A 22,573-nucleotide genomic window follows, 5' to 3' on the forward strand; every position below is an offset into this window, starting at 1 on the left:
TCTAGAGGGGTCTGAATACTCGCTAAAGTCACTACGTTGGCACCACTGATCCCTCCTGCTACATCTTCTTATTCTCCAGCAGACCAGGTGTGTATAAGGAGTGGTAAGAAGCAGAGTTACAATGTCATCTACTGTACGGAGTTGGAATGACAAACTACAGTCACAGACAGTCACATTATAATGTGTTTATGAGCGAGGATGAACAGGTAGCACCCGATCCTGACACAAATAAACAAATGTATGGGAAACACAGAGTATTTATAGAAGTAGTGTAATATTATGAGTTAAGGCTGTTATTTCTTTATTTAATTCCTCTGTTTACACAAATATCATACGGGTGGACAAAACTGCGCATTTTTCTGATACCAAGTAAAAACAGGACCAATATTGCACATATTGATACTTTTTTGATACTTTTTACATGACTTTTCCCAAGATCGTTGAAGGATTTTGTGAATTGTGATTTTTTATTTTTTATCAACAAACATTTTTTGTAAACAATTTAACAGTATAAAAATACATCGACAAAAGACAATGTAACAATAGGAACGAAATACTGCAATTACTGTGTTTCATTACAAACAATTGTTGGAGCAAAATGAAATTAATAATGCAAAATAAGTAAACAAAAGCAAAGTTACTAATATACAAATATAAACATAAAAGACAACAGAAAAAGAACGATCTCATCACACTAATATCGCTGCTATACTGATAGTCCTTGGTATCAATATTATCGATATTTAGAGCCATCCGCACCTTTCCGGTCAGCAGCACTATCTGAATTGTATCCATTCTTCGTGTCCTGTTTGTTTTCTTGCTCTGTAAAGTTAGTGCGATGTATTATTTAAACAGTGGTATAGTTTGGCATTAAACACTACTAATTGCCTACATTTAGAGGTTATAAATGGCAATTGAGTTACGGTTAAAGGATAGAAAGTCGTAAAATAGGCGTAAAATTTCCAGCTCGCTCAGAACTAGCAAACTGCTCCCACAGGTGGACGGTGCCATGGACGCTGCCGCCAAGTAAGTGGAAACATACTTTGTTTGTGCGTTGATATTGATTGCTGCTGTAACAAGTAAATTTCCCCGCTGTGGGATAAATAAAGTACATACAATACAATACAATATGCTTCATACGTCACGCACTGCAATAACGGGGAAACATCAACTCTTTCATTTAGATAATTCGTACCTTAATGAGAAATATCCCTTCGAATTCGCTTAAATTGCCTCCACGAGGCAATACTACAATACAATACGATACAATACAATATGTTTCAGTAGTGGGCTTTGTGTGCCCTCTAGTGGCGTATAGCCGTAACTACGTCCCTAATTTTCTGCACCTGTGTAGCTATTGCATGTTGCTTGTGAGTGTTTTATATTTCACATAATTTGACTGTAATTACTTTTGTTTTAATTAAACCAAAACATCGTTTCATGTATTACATATGTTTTCCCCCTATTTGAATCACTTTTTATTCGAACATGTAAAACTTCTGTTATTCAAGACTGTTGTGTTAGTTTCCACTTCAGTGTAAAAATCACATTTTGGAATATGACCTAATTGTACTCCCACATCATGTAGAACAAGAGTACATGATATAAAATATATACATAAGTCTGAAAAGATGCATGGGTGGAAGCTTGTGATTTGTACATTTCAAAGCGACAGCGCTCGGAAGGCCGTCTTTCCAGCTGAACACAACACGACTGGTCCCAAAATTATGATTTATTTGCTACAAAGAATGTACTTTTGTTCATCTACCTCTATGCCAGCGACGTATAGTGATGCTAGATGGCAGAAGTAACATAATTAACGTGTAAACGTGTATTTGCAGCTGTCTCACATATACACTGATTTTTCTCGTGGTTAAATGGTAAATAATGCGTTTTATTTAATGGTAATTTCAATACGACGCTATCGGCAGGGGAAACGCTTGCTGTAGCTACAAATCCAACAGAGGGCGCTATCTCACAAGTCACGTCTTTTTATGGGCGCGTGCGTTATCTGCAGTTTGTAGCGGAGCTCTACTTTTTTTCAGCGGGAGCGGCTTCCTTGCTTGCCAAATAGTGAGCCCACACGTAGAACTATACTGTACTATACTATACTAAACTTTCTTTTAGTTTTTATTTATCATGTCATTTACATTATTTTATTTATCGATTGCACATGTTTTCCATTTTTGCTGTTTTATTTTAATTTACAAATATTTCAAATTTCTTGTTCGACTTTCATATTTGATTTTCATCCCATAATATTTTGACTTTATTCTTATCATGTTATAACTTTTTTCCAACCAATTATCTGCTAACTGCAACTTTAAATTCTCATATTACAATTTTAAAAAAGTCATTTTCTTTAGTATTTTAACTTTATGCTTATAAATGTACTTTTTTTTTCCTTCATAAGATTCTGACTTTTTTTTCTGGAAGATTGCAACTTTTTTGTTAATATGACATTATGCTCATAAAATTACGGTTCTTTTTTTCAATTGTTGCTGTTGTTTTCCAGTTGTTGTTTTTTAAAATTGAATTTGTTTGGTTATTTTTTCTAAATGTTCTGTGGTTTTAAAAACCTGCCATGGGCGACAAATGGCCCCCTGGCCACAATTTAGACATCACTTTTGTAGAATGTGTGCTAATAGGTTCTATTTACCAAATAGTGAGCCAATAATTGCTGTAGGTCAGGGGTGTCCAAAGCTTTTCCACCGAGGGCTGCATACAGAAAAATCCAAGGATTCTGGGGAAATTTTGAGTCTTTTCATTTTTTTGAACAGCCCAAAACCAACCCATGTAGATATAACATTTTTTTTAAAAAAGCATGCCGTAGGTGACAAATCATTATTATTAATAGTGTAGTTCATTTTAGCATTTAAAATTTTTTCCTCACGTTTTGCTCTTTTTTTTTTTTGTTTTTTTGTTTAATACCCCAAGCACTTCCTGCTTGGGGTAAGATGCAGCCGTTTTACCCCCGTGGAATTGTGTACGGCTGTTTGCAAATTGCAATTAGGTGGGTTTATAAGCCCAGCGTTGTCACAAGGACTGCGCTGGTTCATTGCCTCCATTTACTTTACCTGTGCTGTCACCTTGACGTTTTTCGCACCTGTTGCTACTGCCCAAGACTGCCGTGTATGTTTTCACAGAGCCTTTTTCGCTGTCGTTTTGTGTCGCCTGAGTATTTGCACCTGCTCGTGATTATTAAAAGACTTTTATTTGCACGCTGCTGCCTCGGTCCCTGCATACCAGGGGCCAAGCTTTCGGCAGCCACACTCCGGTCATAACAGGCCTGTCACGATAATCAATAAATCAATTACCTGCACGCTAAATAAAAACGAACGCAACAATTTTGTCAATTTTATGACATGTGCATGCGTGTTTGTTTTGGTGTTTGCTCTCTCTCTGCCAGACAGGCTGGGTGACGAGAGAGTTCGCTCTGTTCATATGCGTGCGTTGGTTCTATAGCGGAATGAACAGAGTGAGTGAACCCTCCTGTCAGTCATCCAGTCTCTTTGCCACACCCTAGTGAGTGCACTAGGGCGTGTGAGAGTGTGTGATCGAATACTTTCTTGGTGCCTGTTGTGCATAAAACATGACCTGATGTCAATTTCAGGCTGTTTGCGCATCACCATTTAAAATAAATAAAAACATTGAAATAAATAAGACAAATCGGTGGAGCTTACGTTTCAGCTGCCCTGATTCCCAAAGTATTACGTGTTGTTGTGCACCAGACGAATTTTGCTGCATCGAAAACACGTACTGTGACCAAAATTCGACAAAACATTACACCTCATTAAACAAACAGCGTATTCCACACACAATGCCAACTTAAGCATATTTCCGGGTTATTTCTCAGTTTTTTAATAATGAAAGTGACACTGATTTCAAAATCAGAAACTTTGTGATTGATTGTGATTTTTCTTTAAGTGCAATTTTTGCGAAATTTTTTTTCAGTCTGTTTAATTTAGTATGTTTAATTTATTTACTTAAAAGCTCTTGATTAATTAAAATGTTAATTACTCTTGAGAAATTAAAGTTTATTGCTTTTGATCCAGTGTCCTCGCATTATGCCATATATTATCATTACATTAATGAAAAAATGGTCTCAAAATGTTGACAATAATGTCGTTTATCAGTGATAATTTGGAGGAAAACTATCGTCCAGCAAAATTTGTTATTGTTGTTACAGGCCTAAATACGACCAAACTCATCGCGCATTTGAAGCAGCTGTACACAGGAATCTCCCACGGGACGACAAGAGGTTATTAGTGATGGAGTAGAAAAGATGTCCAGCTCCTGTCGGTGGTGAGTTACAGTATGTTGGGGTTAAACACTTAATTCAGCACCACAAACCTGACTATATTATGCCTGGCTGCCAGTACATTGTTGCTCAAACCATACCCGTGATGCATAAAGAAGTGGGTCCGTTTTTCTTATACCTACTGTTGCTGATTATTGTTCTCTGTTTGAGTAGTATCACTTGATCAAGCCTTTTGAATGATACGTGCTGATATCAGATTGATATCGGTATCGGCTGATATTCAAAGCTGCGACATTGGTATTGGATCAGAGGGGAAAAAGTTGTATCGCAACAACCCTAGTTGTAACAGCAATATCACTAGTCCCTCGTTTATTGCGGTTAATTGGTTCCAGACCCGACTGCAAAAAGAGAATATTACTAAATGGAATATTTTCATAGGTAGAGTATAGAACATAGAAAAGAACCTGTTTTTGACCTTCTAAAAATGTTTGTTTTAATTTTTTTTTTACCATCATTAGAGCCCTGTGGACATGAAATAACACCCCTATAGTCACCTTTACACTCATATTACCTAACATACTGTAGTAGACATGATGGTGATAATAAGACATAACTCTCATGTTAGCATTGGGGAAAAAGTGGTCAGCCTATCATCCATCCTCACTATGACGTTAGTCACTTGATTGGCATACAAGGCAGCCAGTCCGACACTAATGGACACTGCGGCACGACTACTGCCGCTACAACTACTACTGCTAGCTTTGTTTACACCACATTGCGCAAGAGTGAGTGAGGAGGAAGGACAAAGCAAAAAGCCATAAACATACCACTTCCACACAGAATGAGAGGAAAACTTTTTTTCACTGTTATGTCGGACTCTGCATCCCTGGCTGACTATGCTGTTCAAGATGAAGATACTGTAATGTCTCATCAGTGCAACATTACTGACACCTAGTGACCAGAATACTACTTGTATGACTTGTCTTTCAATACGTTTTGACTAACAAGCGGCCATAGTCAACCCCGTAACAGCGACCATTTATTAACTCATTCAATACTAAAGACGTATTTGTTTTGTTTTTTTTAAAACCCGAACGCTCGCTCCCAAGGACGTATTCATATATTGTTATTTTGAAGTACAACAACCCCTTTTTTGTGTTATGTTGGTAGAGGGGTTTAGATATTTGAGCTGTCACAAAAGCAAAAAATATTTTGTCAAAGTGAAAGTTATGCTTGAAATGTATCTTTTCACAAAAGCTTTTTTTCTTCCTTTTCTTATTGGGAACTGATATTTTCCTGAAACTCACCTATGTTCTACTGATTACTAGAGAACGGAAAAAGGTAGAAACAATTTTTTTTTTTCTGATGAAAGACGAGAGTCTAATCTTTCTTTTGGTAGGTTGCATGTTTATATAGCTGGAGAACACAATATTCTGTGTGCCTTGAAAAACAAGTCAAAATCTAAAATGGCCGATACTGGAAGGTTAAATTTTGAAAAGGGCTGGGATTGAATGAGTTGATTAATTTTTGCTAGAGTGAGGGAGCGATGTTCAAAAAGAGAGAGTTGAAGACAGGTGTGGGCAAACACAGCTCATTAACATTAAAGCTACAGATACGAAACGGCGTGTTCTCAGTAAGTGTTTTGTGGATGAGTTTTAAAACCTGTCTTGTCCGAACTCCTACGAATCAGAATGTGGTCCACCGACCATTTGTTTGCTTGTTTAGGTTGACTGCTGAACAAAATGTACCCATGTAACCATCTATGGATCTACAGTATGCCATGTGGTTAATGTTTAAGTCAAAGGCCACTGAGGTGAATACATGAGTTCATGGCATTTATTGGTGAATTGTACACTCCTGCTACATGACTAGTGGTGCATGTGAAGCAACACGACAAGCTTGAGAAAACCTGAAATGATGAGTGCGTTTGCCAATTTAAAAAATTGTGGTTCTGTGCTGATAACGGGAGCTAACCGTGGTCTGGGACTGCAGTTGCAGCATTCAAAAGTCTGGCCACTGGAGGATTTTCACCGGGCAAGATAATAGCCACGACCAGAGACCCCTCCAGCGCGCTGGTAAGCACCACAACTCTTAAAATATCATTTTCTACATGTTAATAAGTGTGGTAATTGTGGAACGAGTTCAAATGTTACCAACCATGTTATCATTTGGCCACTTAACATTTCCAGGAATGTGTATTACCAGGAACTTATTTACCTGTTTAAACAAATTCCTCGTCTGTGTAGTTTGAGTTTAAAAAATTGTCCCTGCTGTCGTATTAATAGCTGGCCCTAAGCATTTGCCTGCCATGCCTGTTGGCAAGCAGTACATGTGCAAGGAGTTAAAATGTTACCAGCCACAACAATATTCTTACATTTGGTTATTTCTGAGTGTAAAATGTGATAAGTTGTATGTTTGTTTTTGTACTAGAAACTTAAGGAACTGGCAGAGAAGCATTCTAACGTTCACATCATCGCTAAGTTATGAGCTGTTTTGCGTATGCTTGATCGCATATGTAAAGTTGTTGCTTTGTGTAGTGATGATAAAACATTGATGATCTTTGTATTACATGTATGCTAGCATGCCACAAATTGTAATTTACAGCAACAATGTATTGTATATTGTTCCCCTAGCTTGTCTGCCACAATAATGAGTGATGTGTTCTTCTCCCAGATGTAGTGAATCATGAGAGTATCCAGAAGTGTGTGGAAGAGGTGCATCAGCTGGTGCAAGAGGAAGGCCTTAATTGCCTCATAAACAACGCAGGAATCAACCTGGTGGCCGACTTTCATACTGTAACTGCTGAGAAGATGATTGAGAATTTCCGCACCAATGCTGTGGCTCCTCTAATGATAACTAAGCTAATGATAGCTGCCTATAGTGGAGTCAGGGTCTGCTAAATGTTTTCTAGATAGAAGGCACTCATCTGTCATTGTATGGGGGGATTCAAATGTTCTCTCACTCTTCTCATGGCAGGCCTTCCTTTCTCTGCTGAAGCAAGCTGCATCCAGAGGAGCATGTGGTACGGACAGCATGGGCATCCAGAGAGCAGCTGTCATTAACATGTCTTCTCTGGTGGGCTCTGTACAGCTCACGTGGGGGGAGAGAGCCCACTTGTTTAAATGGTACCCCCACAGAGCGTCTAAGGTTTGTCAAGCTGCCTTTTAAACTTCAGTTGGCATGACTGTAAATGACGTTTGTGGCACATTTGACAAATGGTCATTCAGTCCCGGCCAGTTTAGACGATTTTGACTGATCTGTCAAGGCTCACAGAATATTGTGTTCTCCGGCTATACGTATAAACATGGAACCTACCAAAAGAAAGATTAGACTCTCGTCTTTCATCAGAAAAAAAAGTTTTCTACCTTTTTTCCGTTCTCTAGTAATCTTCAGTAGAACATGGGTAAGTTTCAGGAAAATATCAGTTCCAATAATGAAAGGGAAAAAAACAGCTTTTTGTAAAAAGATACATTTCAAGCATAACGCTCACTTTGACACAAATATTTTTTGCTTTTGTGACAGCTCAAATATCTAAACAGCTATACTAACACAAAAAGGGGTTGTTTTACTTCAAAATAACAATGTATTTACAAATACACTATGCACTATTTCCAATTTTCACATTTGGAACTAAACTGTGTGTGTGCACATGTGCGCGTGTGTTTTTACATGCAAAAGATCCACGCAGAGCTCTTATGAAATGCACTTCTGCCACCTTGTGGCTGTTTTTAATGGCTCAAAACTGCTCTAACAGTGACATCTTTCAGTGTGCATGTGCGCCATCACCTTTTTTTTGTATAAATACGACTTTGGTATTGGGCGTTCGGGTTTATAAATACGTCTTTGGTATTGAATGAGTGTTTTTCCACCAGTCTTGCTCAAATTTTACAGACGTGCACGAGTCAGTCCCCTGAAGGTGTGTACCAAATTTTGTAGTGATTCAGCTAAACACCCGAAAGTTATAGGGATTGTTTTGTCGAGTGTATTAAGCCTTGTAAGACATTCCAAGTCAATCCGACCTATGCGGTTTAATAACAGCACCACAATGTAGTGTATTTGTCAGAAAAATAATAGCACAAGCAACACAGTGGGGTGGGGGTGCATGGTGTGACTTATTGTCACCATTGTGTATGCAGCAGCTCAGGAGTAAAAGAGTTAACTGCCATCAAGAAAAACGTGTTTGCAGGTCGGGGACGGGTGGGATTCGGTAACTAATTAGCCATATGTCATTGACCGTTTGTCAATGACTAGAAAATTCTGAAGATATCTGGAGTTCATGCATGCTAACATTTTCAGCACAAGCTATGGTGGGTGCCTCAGATGTAATTTACATGACATGATCACAGAAGCATCAACTGTTTTGATACACAATGTGAACTTCAGAGTATTTCTGGGTTATTTCTCTCTCTATATTTTTTTTGGTCAATATTCAGACAATAACAAAAGTGACACTGATTCAAAATGAGAAATATTGTGATTGGTGATTTTTATTTAAGTGCAATTTTTGCTCAAACAGACTGAGTCCATTTTATTTTCATTGTGTTTTTTATTTATTTATTTTTTGTCTGTTTAATTTTGTATGTTTAATTGTATTTGAAAGCTCTTGACATTCTAGTTACAATGTTAAATACTCTTGAGAAATGAAAGTTTATTTCTTTTGATACGGTGTACTCGCATTATGCCATATATTATCATTACATTCATTAAAAAATGGTCTCAAAATGTTGACAATATCATTTGTGGGACGATTATCGTTCAGCAAATTTTTTTATCGTGACAGGCCTACGGATGACGAATAGATGGAATGTACGGACTTTTTGTACATCCCAGCGAGATGACTCCTACTTGGAGGAAATTCACTTATTGCGGTCGGGTCTGGAACTAATTAACCGTGAGGGATTCCGATTTTGCGTAGACAGTGTACGAAATCCGAGGCAAAATCAAACAAATCATTGCAAAACTGTGCAGTTTTGCTATAATAAAGTGAAGAAAGCTGTGGTTTTTGCAGCCAATAACATCTCAGTCGCTCCTCCCTCTCTTTGGTGGGGAGGCTGGCGTTGTGCAGCAGTCAGACGAGCGAGGGAGCAGCAGGCGGAGGAATAGCTGCAGAAAGGAGCATATTCATTTGCGAGGAGCAAAGACTGAGCGTGCCGGCTGTCTGACAGGATGGATGCCTCCTGATCATGGAGACAGATGAGGATTTTATCACCTAGCGGCCTTGGATACCTGTTGGAATGATGTCTCTCCATCCCTGACAAGTTCCATCTTCTAAAAGGGTGGGGGGGGACGCTGTGGAATTTGTGGAGGAGGGTGTCTCGCCCCTATGCCTGCCCCCAGGAGATTCCTGGTCGCGTCCACCTCGCTGCCCCTGGAACTGAACTGGGGCTGGAACGTGAGCGTGTACCTGGGGATGCTGTTGGGTCTCCTCATGCTCATGATGCTGCTGCTCTGGATGCTCCTGAAGCAGCTGAGGAACTCGGTGGGCAAAGCCACGCTGCAGGCAGCACGCTCCTTCAGGCAGCCCCGCTTGGACCAGGAACTCCAACATGTGCTGTGATCACACACTGACTGCCTGGACTGAACCTTCAGAGTTCCTCTGCAGACTGACAGAAGCAAGAAATGATTTATAATGGACTGAATGCTTCAACTGCCGACCCCGCTTGATCGATGTTCTGCCTCATCATGATTATTATTAAAACATTTTCCCTTCATGCCTTCCTGATTCATGTGGTGCATTCAGGAGGGTAATTTGCACTCTTCTCATCTCATTACAAGCGGGAGTTGGTCTTAAAACGGCGTTTGCCCTTTTTCACGCTAAACTTAACACCCTCGAGGACAAAAAAGAGCTTACAAGCATGCGTCTCAATTTAAAACTGTTTAATGAAGCTGAGAGTTATTCAGCTTTTTAAAGGGAACCATCCATACCAGTGTTTGCCTCCAGGGAAAAGCCTTAATTACAACTTAATAGTTGATAATAACACCTGCACTCAGCGGCCATGCAGTCGTGATTCACTGTTGCCGACGTAAACGCTCACAAACCTCTTTTTTTTTTTTATTGGCCCGCAGCACATTCTAAAAATATAATTCAGCAAGAAAACTAAAAAAAAGAAAAAAAAAAAAAAGACAGCATCAAAAATGGAAAGACCAGCAGTCATTTTACAAAAATAAAGTCAAAATATTGACAGAAAAAAAGCATTATTTTAAAGTCGAAAGATCATGAGAAACAAAACAAACAAGTTGTTTGGAAACATTTTTGGAAAATGAGGTTGCGAAAAAAAGTTATACGAGGAAAAAAGTCAAAATATTATGGGACTAAAGTCATAGTATTACGAGAACAACATTTACAAAGATAAAGTAGAATGTTGAAATATTTTGAAAATTACAAAAAAAAAAGCAAAAATAGGGAAAAAAGGGCACGACTATTCATCCATCTTCTATGCCACTTATCCTCATTAGGGACTCAGGTATGCTGGAGCCTATCCCAGCTGACTTCGGGCGACAGGCGGGGTACACCCTGGACTGGTCGCCAGCCAATCGCAGGGCACATATAGACAAACAACCATTCGCTCTCACATTCATTCCTATGTACACAATGTATTCCTGGATTTTTTATTTTTTTTTGCATGCATTCAGGAGCACACAAATGTTAACAACAGCATAGCTGTGTGATGCTAAAGTGCTAACATTACATTTTAACAGCAACGTCATGCTAGGTTAGCCTTTTTGCAGAAAAACTAAACGATCGATTCTGTCATCCATCGGTGATGGATGACAGAATTCATTGTGTCAGTCAGCGCCCAGACGGGTGGAGCTGTCTACGATTCAATGCAAAGATGTCCCATAGCGCTGAAAGTCACGGTGGACAGTGTGGCCGGCTGTGAAATGTGGACGCTTGCAGACATGATCTGGATGTTGTCATGCACTGTGCTCATTGTGCTGAGAGGAATAATTGCATGCTATCATACTACTACATATACATGGCAGGAGACTATAATGTATTCCACAAGGCATCCTATGGATTTTCTCAGGGGTTCTCAGTGGATGGAGAAAAAACAGTGTAGAAGCTCTACCAAGTATCCAAAGTTCTTAGACCCTTTGACAGTGATACCCTCAGGGCATTCAATCCATCACAGCTGGACTCTTCAGATTGGCTTAGAAGACGTTTCACATCTCATCCGAGCAGGTTTCATCAATTCATGCTCATGACGAGATAGAACAGCTCTAGTCTCTAGTCCTATCTAGTTGCTCGACCACTCTAGTCTCTAATCTTATCTACTCATGCTCACAACTAGATAGGACAGAACTGAAGAAGCCTTCTTTCATGCAAGCAGGCTTCATCAATTCATGCTCATGACTAGATAGAACAGCTCAAATCTCTAGTCCTATCTAGTTGCTAGACCGCTCTAGTCTCTAATCTTATCTACTCATGCTCACAACCAGATAGGACAAAACTGAAGAAGCCTTCTTTCATGCAAGCAAGCTTCATCAATTCATGCTCATGACTAGATAGAACTGCTCTAGTCCTATCTAGTCATGTGCATGAACTGATGCTAACAACTAAATAGGACAACTCTATTCTCTAGCCGTAAGTATCAGACTACTCACAACAAGATAGGACAGCTGTAGTCTCTAGCTCTATCTAGTCGTGAGTGTCAGATCATGCGCAGTTTATGATCTAGTCTTGAGCATGTACTGATGATAATAGGACTAGATACTAGGGCTGTCTTATCTAGTCGTGAGCATCAGAGGACAGCCCTAGTCTCTAGTCCTGTCTTGTTGTGAGAATGAACTGATGTTCAAAACTAGATAGGACAAATTCTAGCCCTATCTAGTCATGAGTATCAGACTACTCACGACAAGATGGGACAGCTGTAGTCCATTCCAATCTAGTTGTGAGTATCAGATCATGCTCAGTTTATGATCTAGTTGTGAACATGTACTGATACTAGGTAGGACTAGATACTAGAGCTGTCCTATATAGTCCTGAGCATCAGAAAACAGCTCTAGTCTTTAGTCCTGTCTAATCGTGGGCATGAACTGATGTTGACAACTAGATAGGACAGCTCTAGTCTTTAGTCCAATTTAGCTGTGAACATTACCTGACACAACTTGATAGGACAGCCCTAGTCTATAATCCTATCTAGTCATGAACGTCAGAAGGTAGCTATAGTCCACTAATCCTATCTAGCCGTGAACATGAAGTAATTCTAACTAGCTACGACAGCTCTAGTCCTTTGTAGTCATGAGCATGAACTGATGCTAACCACTAGGTAGGACAGAGCGAGTCTCTAGTCCTATTTAGTAATGCATATGAACTGATGCTCACGACTGCTTGGATGAGAGCAAGCTTCATTAGTTCATGCTCATGACTAGATAGGACAGCTTTAGTGACCAGTCCTAGCTAGTGAAATATCTTTGAAGAAAGCTAGAACAGTCCAGTTGCAATGGATTTAATGCCTTGGCTTGGATGAATAAGAATATTCACAGACAAGATAGAGAAACATTACAGTATGTGGCCCATGTTGGCCTTTCACTGCACGGTACCTACTCAGGTGTACTTGTGAGTGATGTTTTTCCAGTGGCAAAATTAGGTACTCAGAGAATACGTGGAAAGAAAAATGAACACGCATGCTAACATTAGCTGACCTTGTTCCTGAAAAACCGCCACATGTTGTCTTCAAATGAAGATTGTATAATACTAAAGTAGATTCTAGTACTCTTTATCAGGTTAGCTTCCATCAGACAAAACGCCATCCACTGGAGCTCATTTTGAAAGTTTTTTTAATGAAGTTACCATCCAACTAAAGCAACGTGATCTGCTCAGCAGGCTCAGGTGGTCGTCCACGGTGGACTGAAGAAGTCTTCGAGCAGTCGAGCGAATGTCCATTAAATCTGATAAACGTGTTATTAGCTGTGAGCCGCCTTGTTTATTTGGACCTCAAGGAAATTGCCTGCACGCTTGCAACCGCGAGTCAGATGAGCTAGGAGGCGCCGTTCGCAAGTGCTCACTTTAATTAAGGTGCACTGATATGTGATCTGTGTGTGTGTGTGTGTGTGTGTGAGTGTGTGTGAGTGTGTGTGTTGTCGTGAGTTGATGCCTATCATGAGGCTGCAGGCTGCTCCTCTGAGACCACGCATGCGGAGATGGCATGCAGTCTTCGCAAGCGTATTTAAGTGATTGATGCACAAGACCAAAGCAAGTGATGCCTTGTTGACAATAAATAAAACACAACAGAAGTCATCGAATCTTAATCAAAGTTGACTTTCAATTTCATTCCACTTTGACACTTTGTAGGTCACTCACTAAAAATAAAGAAGCAAATTTGCAATTTTACAAAAGAAAATATCTTTTTGGGGCAATGTGGTGAAATTCTGACAGTGAACAGAGTGTAATACACATGCCAGGCCAGTAGTTGGCGATGTTACTTTGTAAAAATAACCTGACAACTAATTGTCTTCCCTGCCCGGGTCTGATTTCAATTACCATTTGAATTTTCGGATTGAACGATACAGAAAATGTTAGTATTGATCCATTAGCAAGCAAATCAGGAGTGTCAGACTGAAAAATCTAAGACCGTCATACATATGTGTAAACAATTTCTGCTCCAAAATGCCGCCGTCAGGTACAGTGGACTCTCGGTTAGTATGATTTTTAGTTAACTCGTTCAATACCAAGCATGTATTTATATGTAAAAAAAAAAAATGTAACGCCTGATTCCAAAGACGTATTTATACGTTTTTTATGTTTTTTTGCGCCAGAGGCAAAAAGGGGTAATCATGCAACTCAGCATCACTGTAGAGAAATTTGAAGCCACAAAAATGGCAGCTAGGTAGCAGGAGTGCATGTGCTAAGAGCTCGGCAGCGCTCATCGTGGCACCCATGATGGTGCAGGAAACACAGAAGACAGGAAGGAGGAAGTTGGAGAGCATGGAGAAGTGTAGCAATATAGTTAGTTTAGATATTTGAGCTGTCACAAAAGCAAAAAATATTTATGTCATAGTGAAAGTTATGCTTGAAATCTTTCTTTTCACAGAAAGCTGGTTTTCTGTGCGCAAACTAGTCTTCACGCTTATCAAGTGGGCCAGGTGACACAATGGAGACTTGGTCTAATTGACAGGCGGTGGAAGATGACACCACAGGTGGACGCGCTTCCTGCACACACGACTGCACCAGGAGAGGACGACGCACGTGTGCTGGTGAGAACCTCATTAGAAGTGCTCAAAAGAATTTCATACAGTACATAAATAAATGACACATATCGCCACAGCAAATTGCGGGACAATGCAGAGGCAAAATTCGTGCAAGTGTAAATGCCGCTTTAGTCTTTAAAAGAAACAAGCAATGCGGTTTGTTCGCAGCTCATTTTTGTCCCATGGGGAAGCCACAGTGTACTTTAACAACTTTGCAGTTTTGTTCTCATTATATTATGTCTTGTCCTGAAAACACTAGTTGGTTGTCTATGTTGTTGAACATAAACACGTGGTTTATGACCGTGATGCTATCACAGGGGTCTCCCGAGAGGGAGTTCATGAGCTAGCATTAGCACATCAGCTGATGTTGAGTAGCTCACCAAAGGGTCAAAGAATATTTGCTTCAATATTTGTTCAATTCACACGTGATTCTCCACGTAATGACAAAATGTTGTCCCGTGTCTTATCCAAGGGTTGCGGGGATTACAGGGAGACAAAAAAAAAGACAGACAAGAGACAAGGACAACAGCAGCAACAACAACAATTGTGACAACAAGAACAGAACAACAGAAACATACAGAACGACATCAGCAAATAAATGTCTGTGACAACTATAAAGACGAACAAGGACATAAGGACAAAGGACAAAACAATATCAACAACCACAATGACAACGCTGTCAATGACAATCACACATAATAGCAGTCATGAAATGATGAACTATGATAGTGATCACAATGACAACACTGCATTGAAACAGTCACACATAATAGTAGCCATGAAATGATGAACTATGATAGTGATCACAATGACAACACTGCATTGAAACAGTCACACATAATAGTAGCCATGAAATGATGAACTATGATAGCCGTTGTTGTTTTGTTTTACAACATGAGTGTGCTAGTCCGCCATCTTTACTGTTGGTAACGATGTTGTTGTTTTCACACGTCAGGCTCTAAAACGTCTTTGTCGTGCAAACAAAACAAAACATTTTGTTTAAATACGAAAACAATTTGTGTGTTTGGGGACCATTTGCTTCTCGCATGTAATAGTTTTTAATAGCCTGTTATGTTGAATAGTGATGTAGGCATGCTGTGTACCAACAGGTGTGAAACACTCTTGAGTCCCATGGACTTCGACCACCGTGTTGCCATGGCGACAGCCCAGAGGTCACTACTCCTTTAACACTTTGTGCCAGGTGACACAATGGAGACTTGGTCTGATTGACAGGCGGTGGAAGATGACACCACAGGTGGACGCGCTTCCTGCACACACGACTGCACCAGGAGAGGATGACGCACGTGTGCTGGTGAGAACCTCATTAGAAGCGCTCAAAAGAATTTCGAATCTCATTCTAAAGCGTAATTTCTCCCTTTCAGCTCTGAACCATCACCAGAAAACAACATGGTGAGTCTTTCGCAGAGAAACGATCCAATAGACGTTATTCAGCCTTTTAATCAAACGAGAAAGGTCAAAGCATTTTCCTTTGTAGGCCGACGCAGATCAAATGAGCTTATCATTGTTATCGCTTGCTGACGTGTGCACGGCAAAATCATATTCTGTGAAGAGACCGCTCATGACTAAAAAGCTGCATTGTCTCCTTTTGAAAAGATCAGGAGACGCTTCATTTGACACCTTTCATGCTCACAGCCGTGTCGTCTGATTATGTGGATTTTGCACAATGGTCTTAATTTTTTTGTGGGTGCACCTATTTTTAAAACCTGTCTGTAATCACAACAAAAACACATGAGTATTTTAACCTGTACTAAAACTATATCACAATGTTATTTTGGGGGAAAATAGAGGCAGTTTTTCCAATAAGAAAAATCTGATTAATCCGTTCCAGACACCCAAAAATATTTTTTTATAATGAACACGTGCAGAAAACAATGCAAAATAGTTAGAATGTAACTTATTGTTGATGCGGACTTCCCGTGCATCCTGGCCAAATGGAATTCAATAGTGTTACTCACCTTCTTCATCAAATTGCTGGCACCTGCAACTTTCTTTGGCCCCATGGTGGGTTATTTTGCAGTCACACTCGATTTAAAAAAAAAAAATGCAAATGACCTCAGTGAGTCAGCAAGGGTGGCTTGTTTGGGCACTCGATTTCTCGGAACAATCCACTACAGAGCAAACATTTTTGATGAAAAACTGGGGCATTCGAAAAGGTTTTGAGGTTTGGTTGTACATGCTAAGCTATCAGAACAAAATATCTTAGCTTTGTGTTATAGCTGACAAAGCATGTTAGTGTAATATTTAATAATATATCTCTCCATGAATAAATCATTTTGGTTTTACAATATACCAAGGGCAAAAAAAAACCCAACAAAAAAACCAATGGCCCCTGGGCCGCACTTTGGACAACCCAGCCTATATTATACAGTGGAACCCGCTTATATTGACATCCTGTTCTATGTGGAACAATACAGTAATCCCTCATTTATCGTGGTTAGTTGGTTCCAGACTTAACTGTGATAAATGAATTTCCGCAAAGTAGGATTCCTTATTTGTAAATTTAATATTTTTGTAGTTGGAGCATAGAAAGCCTTTTTACGACCTTCTTAATACGTTTTTTTTTTTTTTTTTTTTTTAACATTATTAAGAGTCCTCTAGACATGAAATAACACCCCTATAGTCACCTTGACACTCCTATTGCTGGGTTTCAACCACATGAATTAGAAGCCGTTGGCATCACTTCTGGTGAGCAGACGGAGGGCAAGCGAAAGACACCTCCACATACACGCTCTGTATGTTTGTGCAATATTTTGGAGATTAAAGCAAATTATGGTGCGATTGGCTGGCGACCAGTCCAAGGTGTACCCCGCCTCTCGCCCGAAGTCCAGCATACCCCTGCGACCCTAGTGAGGATAAGCGGCAGAGGAAGTAGATGGAAGATGGACTATCTTAGTATTAGCGTTTTCCGAAATACAGTCATGCCTTGTTTATAGTGGTTATTGTTTCCAGACCCGACCGCAATAAATTAATTTTCGCTATGTACAGTAGGATTTAGTGTTAACAAATTGAATGTTTTCTTAGTTAGAGCATAGAAAACCTGCTTATGACTTTGTAAATACTGTTTTTAACTTTATTAGAGCCCTGTAGACATTAAATAACACCCCTGTAGTCACCATTACACTATTGTTTAATGTTTGTAATATTAAGCTACCAATTTATTACGAATTTATTACTTCTAAACTTAAGTAAGGATTTCAACGGCGTGAGGAAGAAGGACAAAGTAAGAAGACCCAAACTTACCACTTCCACACGGAATGGGAGTAGAAGATTATTTTTTTTAGTCTGTAATGTAATAAGGATGGATATGTCATAACATTACTGCTGCATAGTGGCCAGAATACTACATGCGACTTGCATTTCAATATGTTTAGACTAATAATAGACCATAGTCCACCATGAAACAGCGATCATTAATTCATTAATTAATTTCTGGAAAACTGTGATACAGCGACGGAGCGATGACCGAACTGCGATGTTTGTTTGGGACGACTGCACAGATTTGAACAATTTCCAAATGCGAGACCAGTGTAAAATGCTACATCTCATCACAAAGTGAATAGGTACAATTTGCTTAAATCTGCATATTTTTTGACCAACAATAGGCTGTAGTCAACCACGAAACTGCATGATTTATTAATTAATATATTTTGAAAAATCGTGAGAGTGAAGTGAAATTCGAACAGTGAAGTGGCGACTGATTGCTGTATCATTGAACTGTACGTTTTGGAGTGGCCTTTTATTGTGGCCAACCTTGGGCACACTTGTACAATAATCATGCTGCATCTTGATATGCCACACCTGTCAGGTGGATGAATTATGAGTGCTAACAGATTTAGACAGATTTGAGAGGAATAGACATTTTGTGTACGTAGAAAAGTTCTACATCTCGTCTCATTTTTCTGCTCATAAAACATGGGAGCAAAAACAGTGTTTGTTTATATTTTTGTTAAGTTATGTTCTTTGTGAATAAAGAAAACAAATACTGTATTTATGATGATTATGATTTTTTGTGGTCATGATAGATCATAGATAGATAATGGATTAAAGTGTTTTTTTTCCAAAAGTAGTTTTGAATGATCGCAGGCGAGCAGCAGAATTGATGGAGAGAAGCCTCGAGTGCAATGAGGATCACGAATGTTAGAAAGGAGAAATGAAAGCAGCCTGGAACCCGGCCAGATGTTTTATTGCCTTTATTTTCTTTTATTTTTTTGCCCACAAATTAAAGTCCCCACAGTGCAGCAGCCAGAGCAGCTAGACGTGACATGTTTCAAAAAAAAAAAGTCTCTTTTTTTTCTTCCTTTCTTTTAAATGACCTGAAAAAGCAGCAGCAGCAGCGTGAATGTGATGAATGCGATGCCAGCTTAACGAGACTGACAAGCATCAAACCTATTTGGACTTTTCATGGCCCGCAGGAAGCCATTTATCTTTTGGCACTCACTGTGCCTGTAATCATTTATTATATCACAAAACCAAACATTTTTATAGTTAAATAGATTTTATTGTCTTACACTATTTAAGGACGCAACTACATTTCTTAGACCCTTTTTATGAGTGCTAAGTACACTTTTGTAATATTTAAAATGTATTGGTGTTTTTTTCCTATTAGAGCCCATGTCAGTGGTGCTGCTGCATACATAAACATTTAAGAGTGTGGGGGCACTTTGATACATTTTGTACATGACATGCTAAAACCTCTAAAAATGTCTATCTGAACAAAACATCTTAGCTTTGTGTTGTAGATCAGGGGTCCCCAACCACCGGGCTGCGGGAAACTTTCAGGCACAATGATAAAAATAATAATAATAGTTTTCCAGTAAATGCACATCAATTTTGAAAATATGGGCCATTATTTTATTGAAAAAATCACCTGCAGTTAGAAATCCCACGGTTTTTGCAAGTTTATGCTGTTTTGTTTTGTTGGGTTTCGGAGAGAGGCGACCCTGAACGCACTGCATTTTTCCCGTTTTTCTTTCACCTCATATTTGGTCCCAAATGCTGCTACGGGGATGTGGGAATGTATAAAGGTAAGTATGATGACCTCATTGAGTGCTAATGTGCATAGGTCAGGCACCACTGTTCTAGATGACAAAGCAAATAAGCGTAATATCTCACACTGTGTCTCATTAATAATCCATTTGCTTTTATAATTTGCAGAGGGCCAATAACAAAATGGCTGGGCACCCCTGGTGTATGTTACATTGTGGAACCTGCTTCTTTGTCAACCAACTCATTCAGCGTGTTCTTATTACTAAAAAGTGCCGGCTTAAAGGAAAACTGCCCATCATCCACAATCCTTATGTGAGACAAGAACACACGTATTTCTCTTTTCTGTCCGTTCTAAATAGAGAAAAACTGCTAGCAGGAGGCAGCTAACAATGCAGGTAATGGGATTCCCCTAGTTCGCCTATAGAGCCCTCTATTAAAACACCTCCAAAAACCTCCAACAAGGTTTTATTATTTTATATACATGCTGTGACCATGTTGTAACAGGCACGTTTATGGTAACGTGATACTAGGCCTGTTACGATAATCGGTAAATCAATAAACCGCGTGATAAATAAAAACAAACTTGCACTTTGCCGGCCTCGATATATTGACATGTGCATGCGTGTTTGTTTTCCTTCTCTCTCTCTGCCAAACAGACTGGATGACGACAGTTCATTCTGTGCATCCGTCCCAACACCTGGAGGCGTTGGTTCTATAGCGGAATGACCAGAGTGACTGAACCCCCCTGTCAGTCATTTAGCCTCTTTGTCCCAGAGGGTGGCGCTGGGGCTCCTACTCGCTCCAATACTTTCTTGGTGCCTGTTGTGTATAAAACACCATCTGATGTCAATTTCAGCCCGTTTGCGCATCACCATTTTGTGACATGGAAAAGTTTGTGTCAAAGACAATGAAAGAAATAATCCAAAACAATACATTGAGGAAGACTTCAATTGCATTGAAGTGTGATTTTGTTTACGGAGTCTTGATACGTCATTTTATTATTTTATTATTATGTTGTGTAACCTAACATTAACGTTTCCAAACTCTCAATAGTGGACTGAGGTGGGCTTTCCCTGTACAGTCGAAATACTGTAGATATGTCCCATTATGTGCATTGTTAGCTGCCTCATGCAAGCTGATTTTCTCTCTTTAGAACGCACAGAAAGACGTGTGTTCATGTTTCACATAAGGATTGAGGCTGATGGGCAAAGTTCCAAAAAAAGTGCAGTTTTCCTTTAAATCGATGCTGACCACTTTTGTCGACATAAAATGTGAGCTCCAAAGGGGTCATTTCTATGAAAAATGGGTCAGTTTATGTCGACGTGTGTTGTTGTTGTTGTTAACGTCATCATTATCACAAACGACCACAGCAACATAAATACTGTCTAGTTACACAGCATGTTCAGTGCAAAATAAGCATTGAAATAAATGCATGGCAGTATTAATACAGCAACTAACAAAATGCACCCTTTTTTAAGTTTTTTTTTTTTTTTTTTTTAGACTGTCAGCCATCGGAAGAAAGATTTAAGGATTATTGTCATTGTAGTGGAGACATACAACAAATTTAGTGTAGCAGCTATGTTAGCTAAAAGTATAAAGTATCTTGAAAACAACACAAAAGGAGGAAAATGTTAAAAAATATTTTGCAGTAATCCCTCATTTATTGTGGTTAATTGTGATTCCTTGTCGTAGTTACAAAACTGGTTTATGACTGTCTACATGACATTAGAACTCTTTCGACATGAAATAACGTCATATTTCTGCGTCTTTTAAGTTTTTTGCGCGAGAGGCAAAAAGAGGTGATGACACAACTGCACACTAATAGATGTCACGTTTAGAGCAGTTTTAAGCCATAAAAACAGCCACAAGGTGGCAGAAGTGCATTTAATAACAGCTCGGCGTGTGTATATAAAACACACTCGACAGCACGGAGGAAGTGGAAGAGCATGGAGGAGTGTCGCGTGCAGAAGGTTGAAGGTCAAGGAAATGCATGTGTGCACACACGCGTGCACACATGCACACACACAGTTTAGTTCCAAATGTGAAATTTGTAATTAGTGTTGTTATATTCATAAATAAATTGTTGTTTGTAAAACAACCCTTTTTTTGCATTGTTTATGTTGTGGTGTCGTTGTTTACATATTTGAGCTGTCACAAAAGAAAGTGTCAAAGTGTCAAAGTCAAAGTTATGCTTGAAATGCATCTTTTCACAAAAAGGTGTTTTTCTTCCCTTTTCTTGTTGGGAACTGATATTTTCCTGAAATGTACCTACGTTCTACTGCTGATTACTAAAGAACGGAAAAATTGAGAAACAAACTTTTTTTTTCGGATGAAAAACGAGTCTTTCTTTTGCTAGGTTGCATGTTTATAAAGACACAGAAGACAGAAGTCTGTGTGCCTTGAAAAATCAGTCCAAATCATCTAAAATGGCTGGTACTGAAGGGGTTGTCATGTGAAAAATGGCTGGGATTGAATGTGTTAATGTGGTTTGTTTCTTCCGACAGGCGTACAGAGGCAGCGTTCGACCTTTTGTCAACTTCAATGCCAAACATGACGCCGAGCTCCTCCACAAAGCCATGAAGGGACTCGGTCAGTGCTCGACTCTTCCGCTCTTCTCGTTCCGCTCCGCTGCTTCTTATTGGTTTTGTTATTAAGGACGGTGCAAAAGACTGTCGGGGCGATATTATTTGTTGTCTTAAACAAGTTTTTGTGTTTGGGCTTATTAAAAAGCAAGTTCGGCGCATCAGAAGACAAAACAACCACAAACTCCTCAGCAAGAACACGCTTGAGCGGCTCTATATTATAATATGACTGTAAACAAAAGTCAGATTCCATGCCAGCCAGCCCCTGTCAAAAAGGTTGTATGTGAGTAGCATTGTGTCAAAGCCAAAAAACACTCCCGGCTAATTGCTTCTCCTATTTATTAGCACTCTGCTATTTTTAGCATTAGCGCAGCTGTCAGCGGGCAACAGTAAAAGGTCTCATACTTGGAAAGCACATCTCATTTTGATCATTTTTGGTGTCTGATGTCACACTTAGCTTTTCTGTACAACGCTACAGCTAAATGGTAATAAGCCCAAGCCCACGCTGACGCATATCAATAAAAAAACATGC

General features: G+C 39.4%; 1 protein-coding gene and 1 pseudogene across 1 annotated transcript in view; both read left to right on the forward strand.

The window, feature by feature from the left end:
- Positions 1-6,175: 6,175 nt before the first annotated feature.
- On the forward strand, positions 6,176-9,818 carry LOC129190296 (uncharacterized; annotated as a pseudogene).
- Positions 9,819-15,747: 5,929 nt separating this feature from the next.
- The window catches only part of anxa5a (annexin A5a), a 25,346-nt gene continuing 18,520 nt past the window's right edge, over positions 15,748-22,573 (forward strand). The window contains exons 1-3 of the mRNA XM_054792873.1: positions 15,748-15,764; positions 15,835-15,862; positions 21,964-22,048. Coding sequence (XP_054648848.1) covers positions 15,748-15,764; positions 15,835-15,862; positions 21,964-22,048 — 130 coding nt within the window. The remainder of the gene's footprint in view (positions 15,765-15,834; positions 15,863-21,963; positions 22,049-22,573) is intronic.

Source organism: Dunckerocampus dactyliophorus, chromosome 11 (assembly GCF_027744805.1).
Source record: "Dunckerocampus dactyliophorus isolate RoL2022-P2 chromosome 11, RoL_Ddac_1.1, whole genome shotgun sequence".
Taxonomy (NCBI): Eukaryota; Metazoa; Chordata; class Actinopteri; order Syngnathiformes; family Syngnathidae; genus Dunckerocampus; species Dunckerocampus dactyliophorus.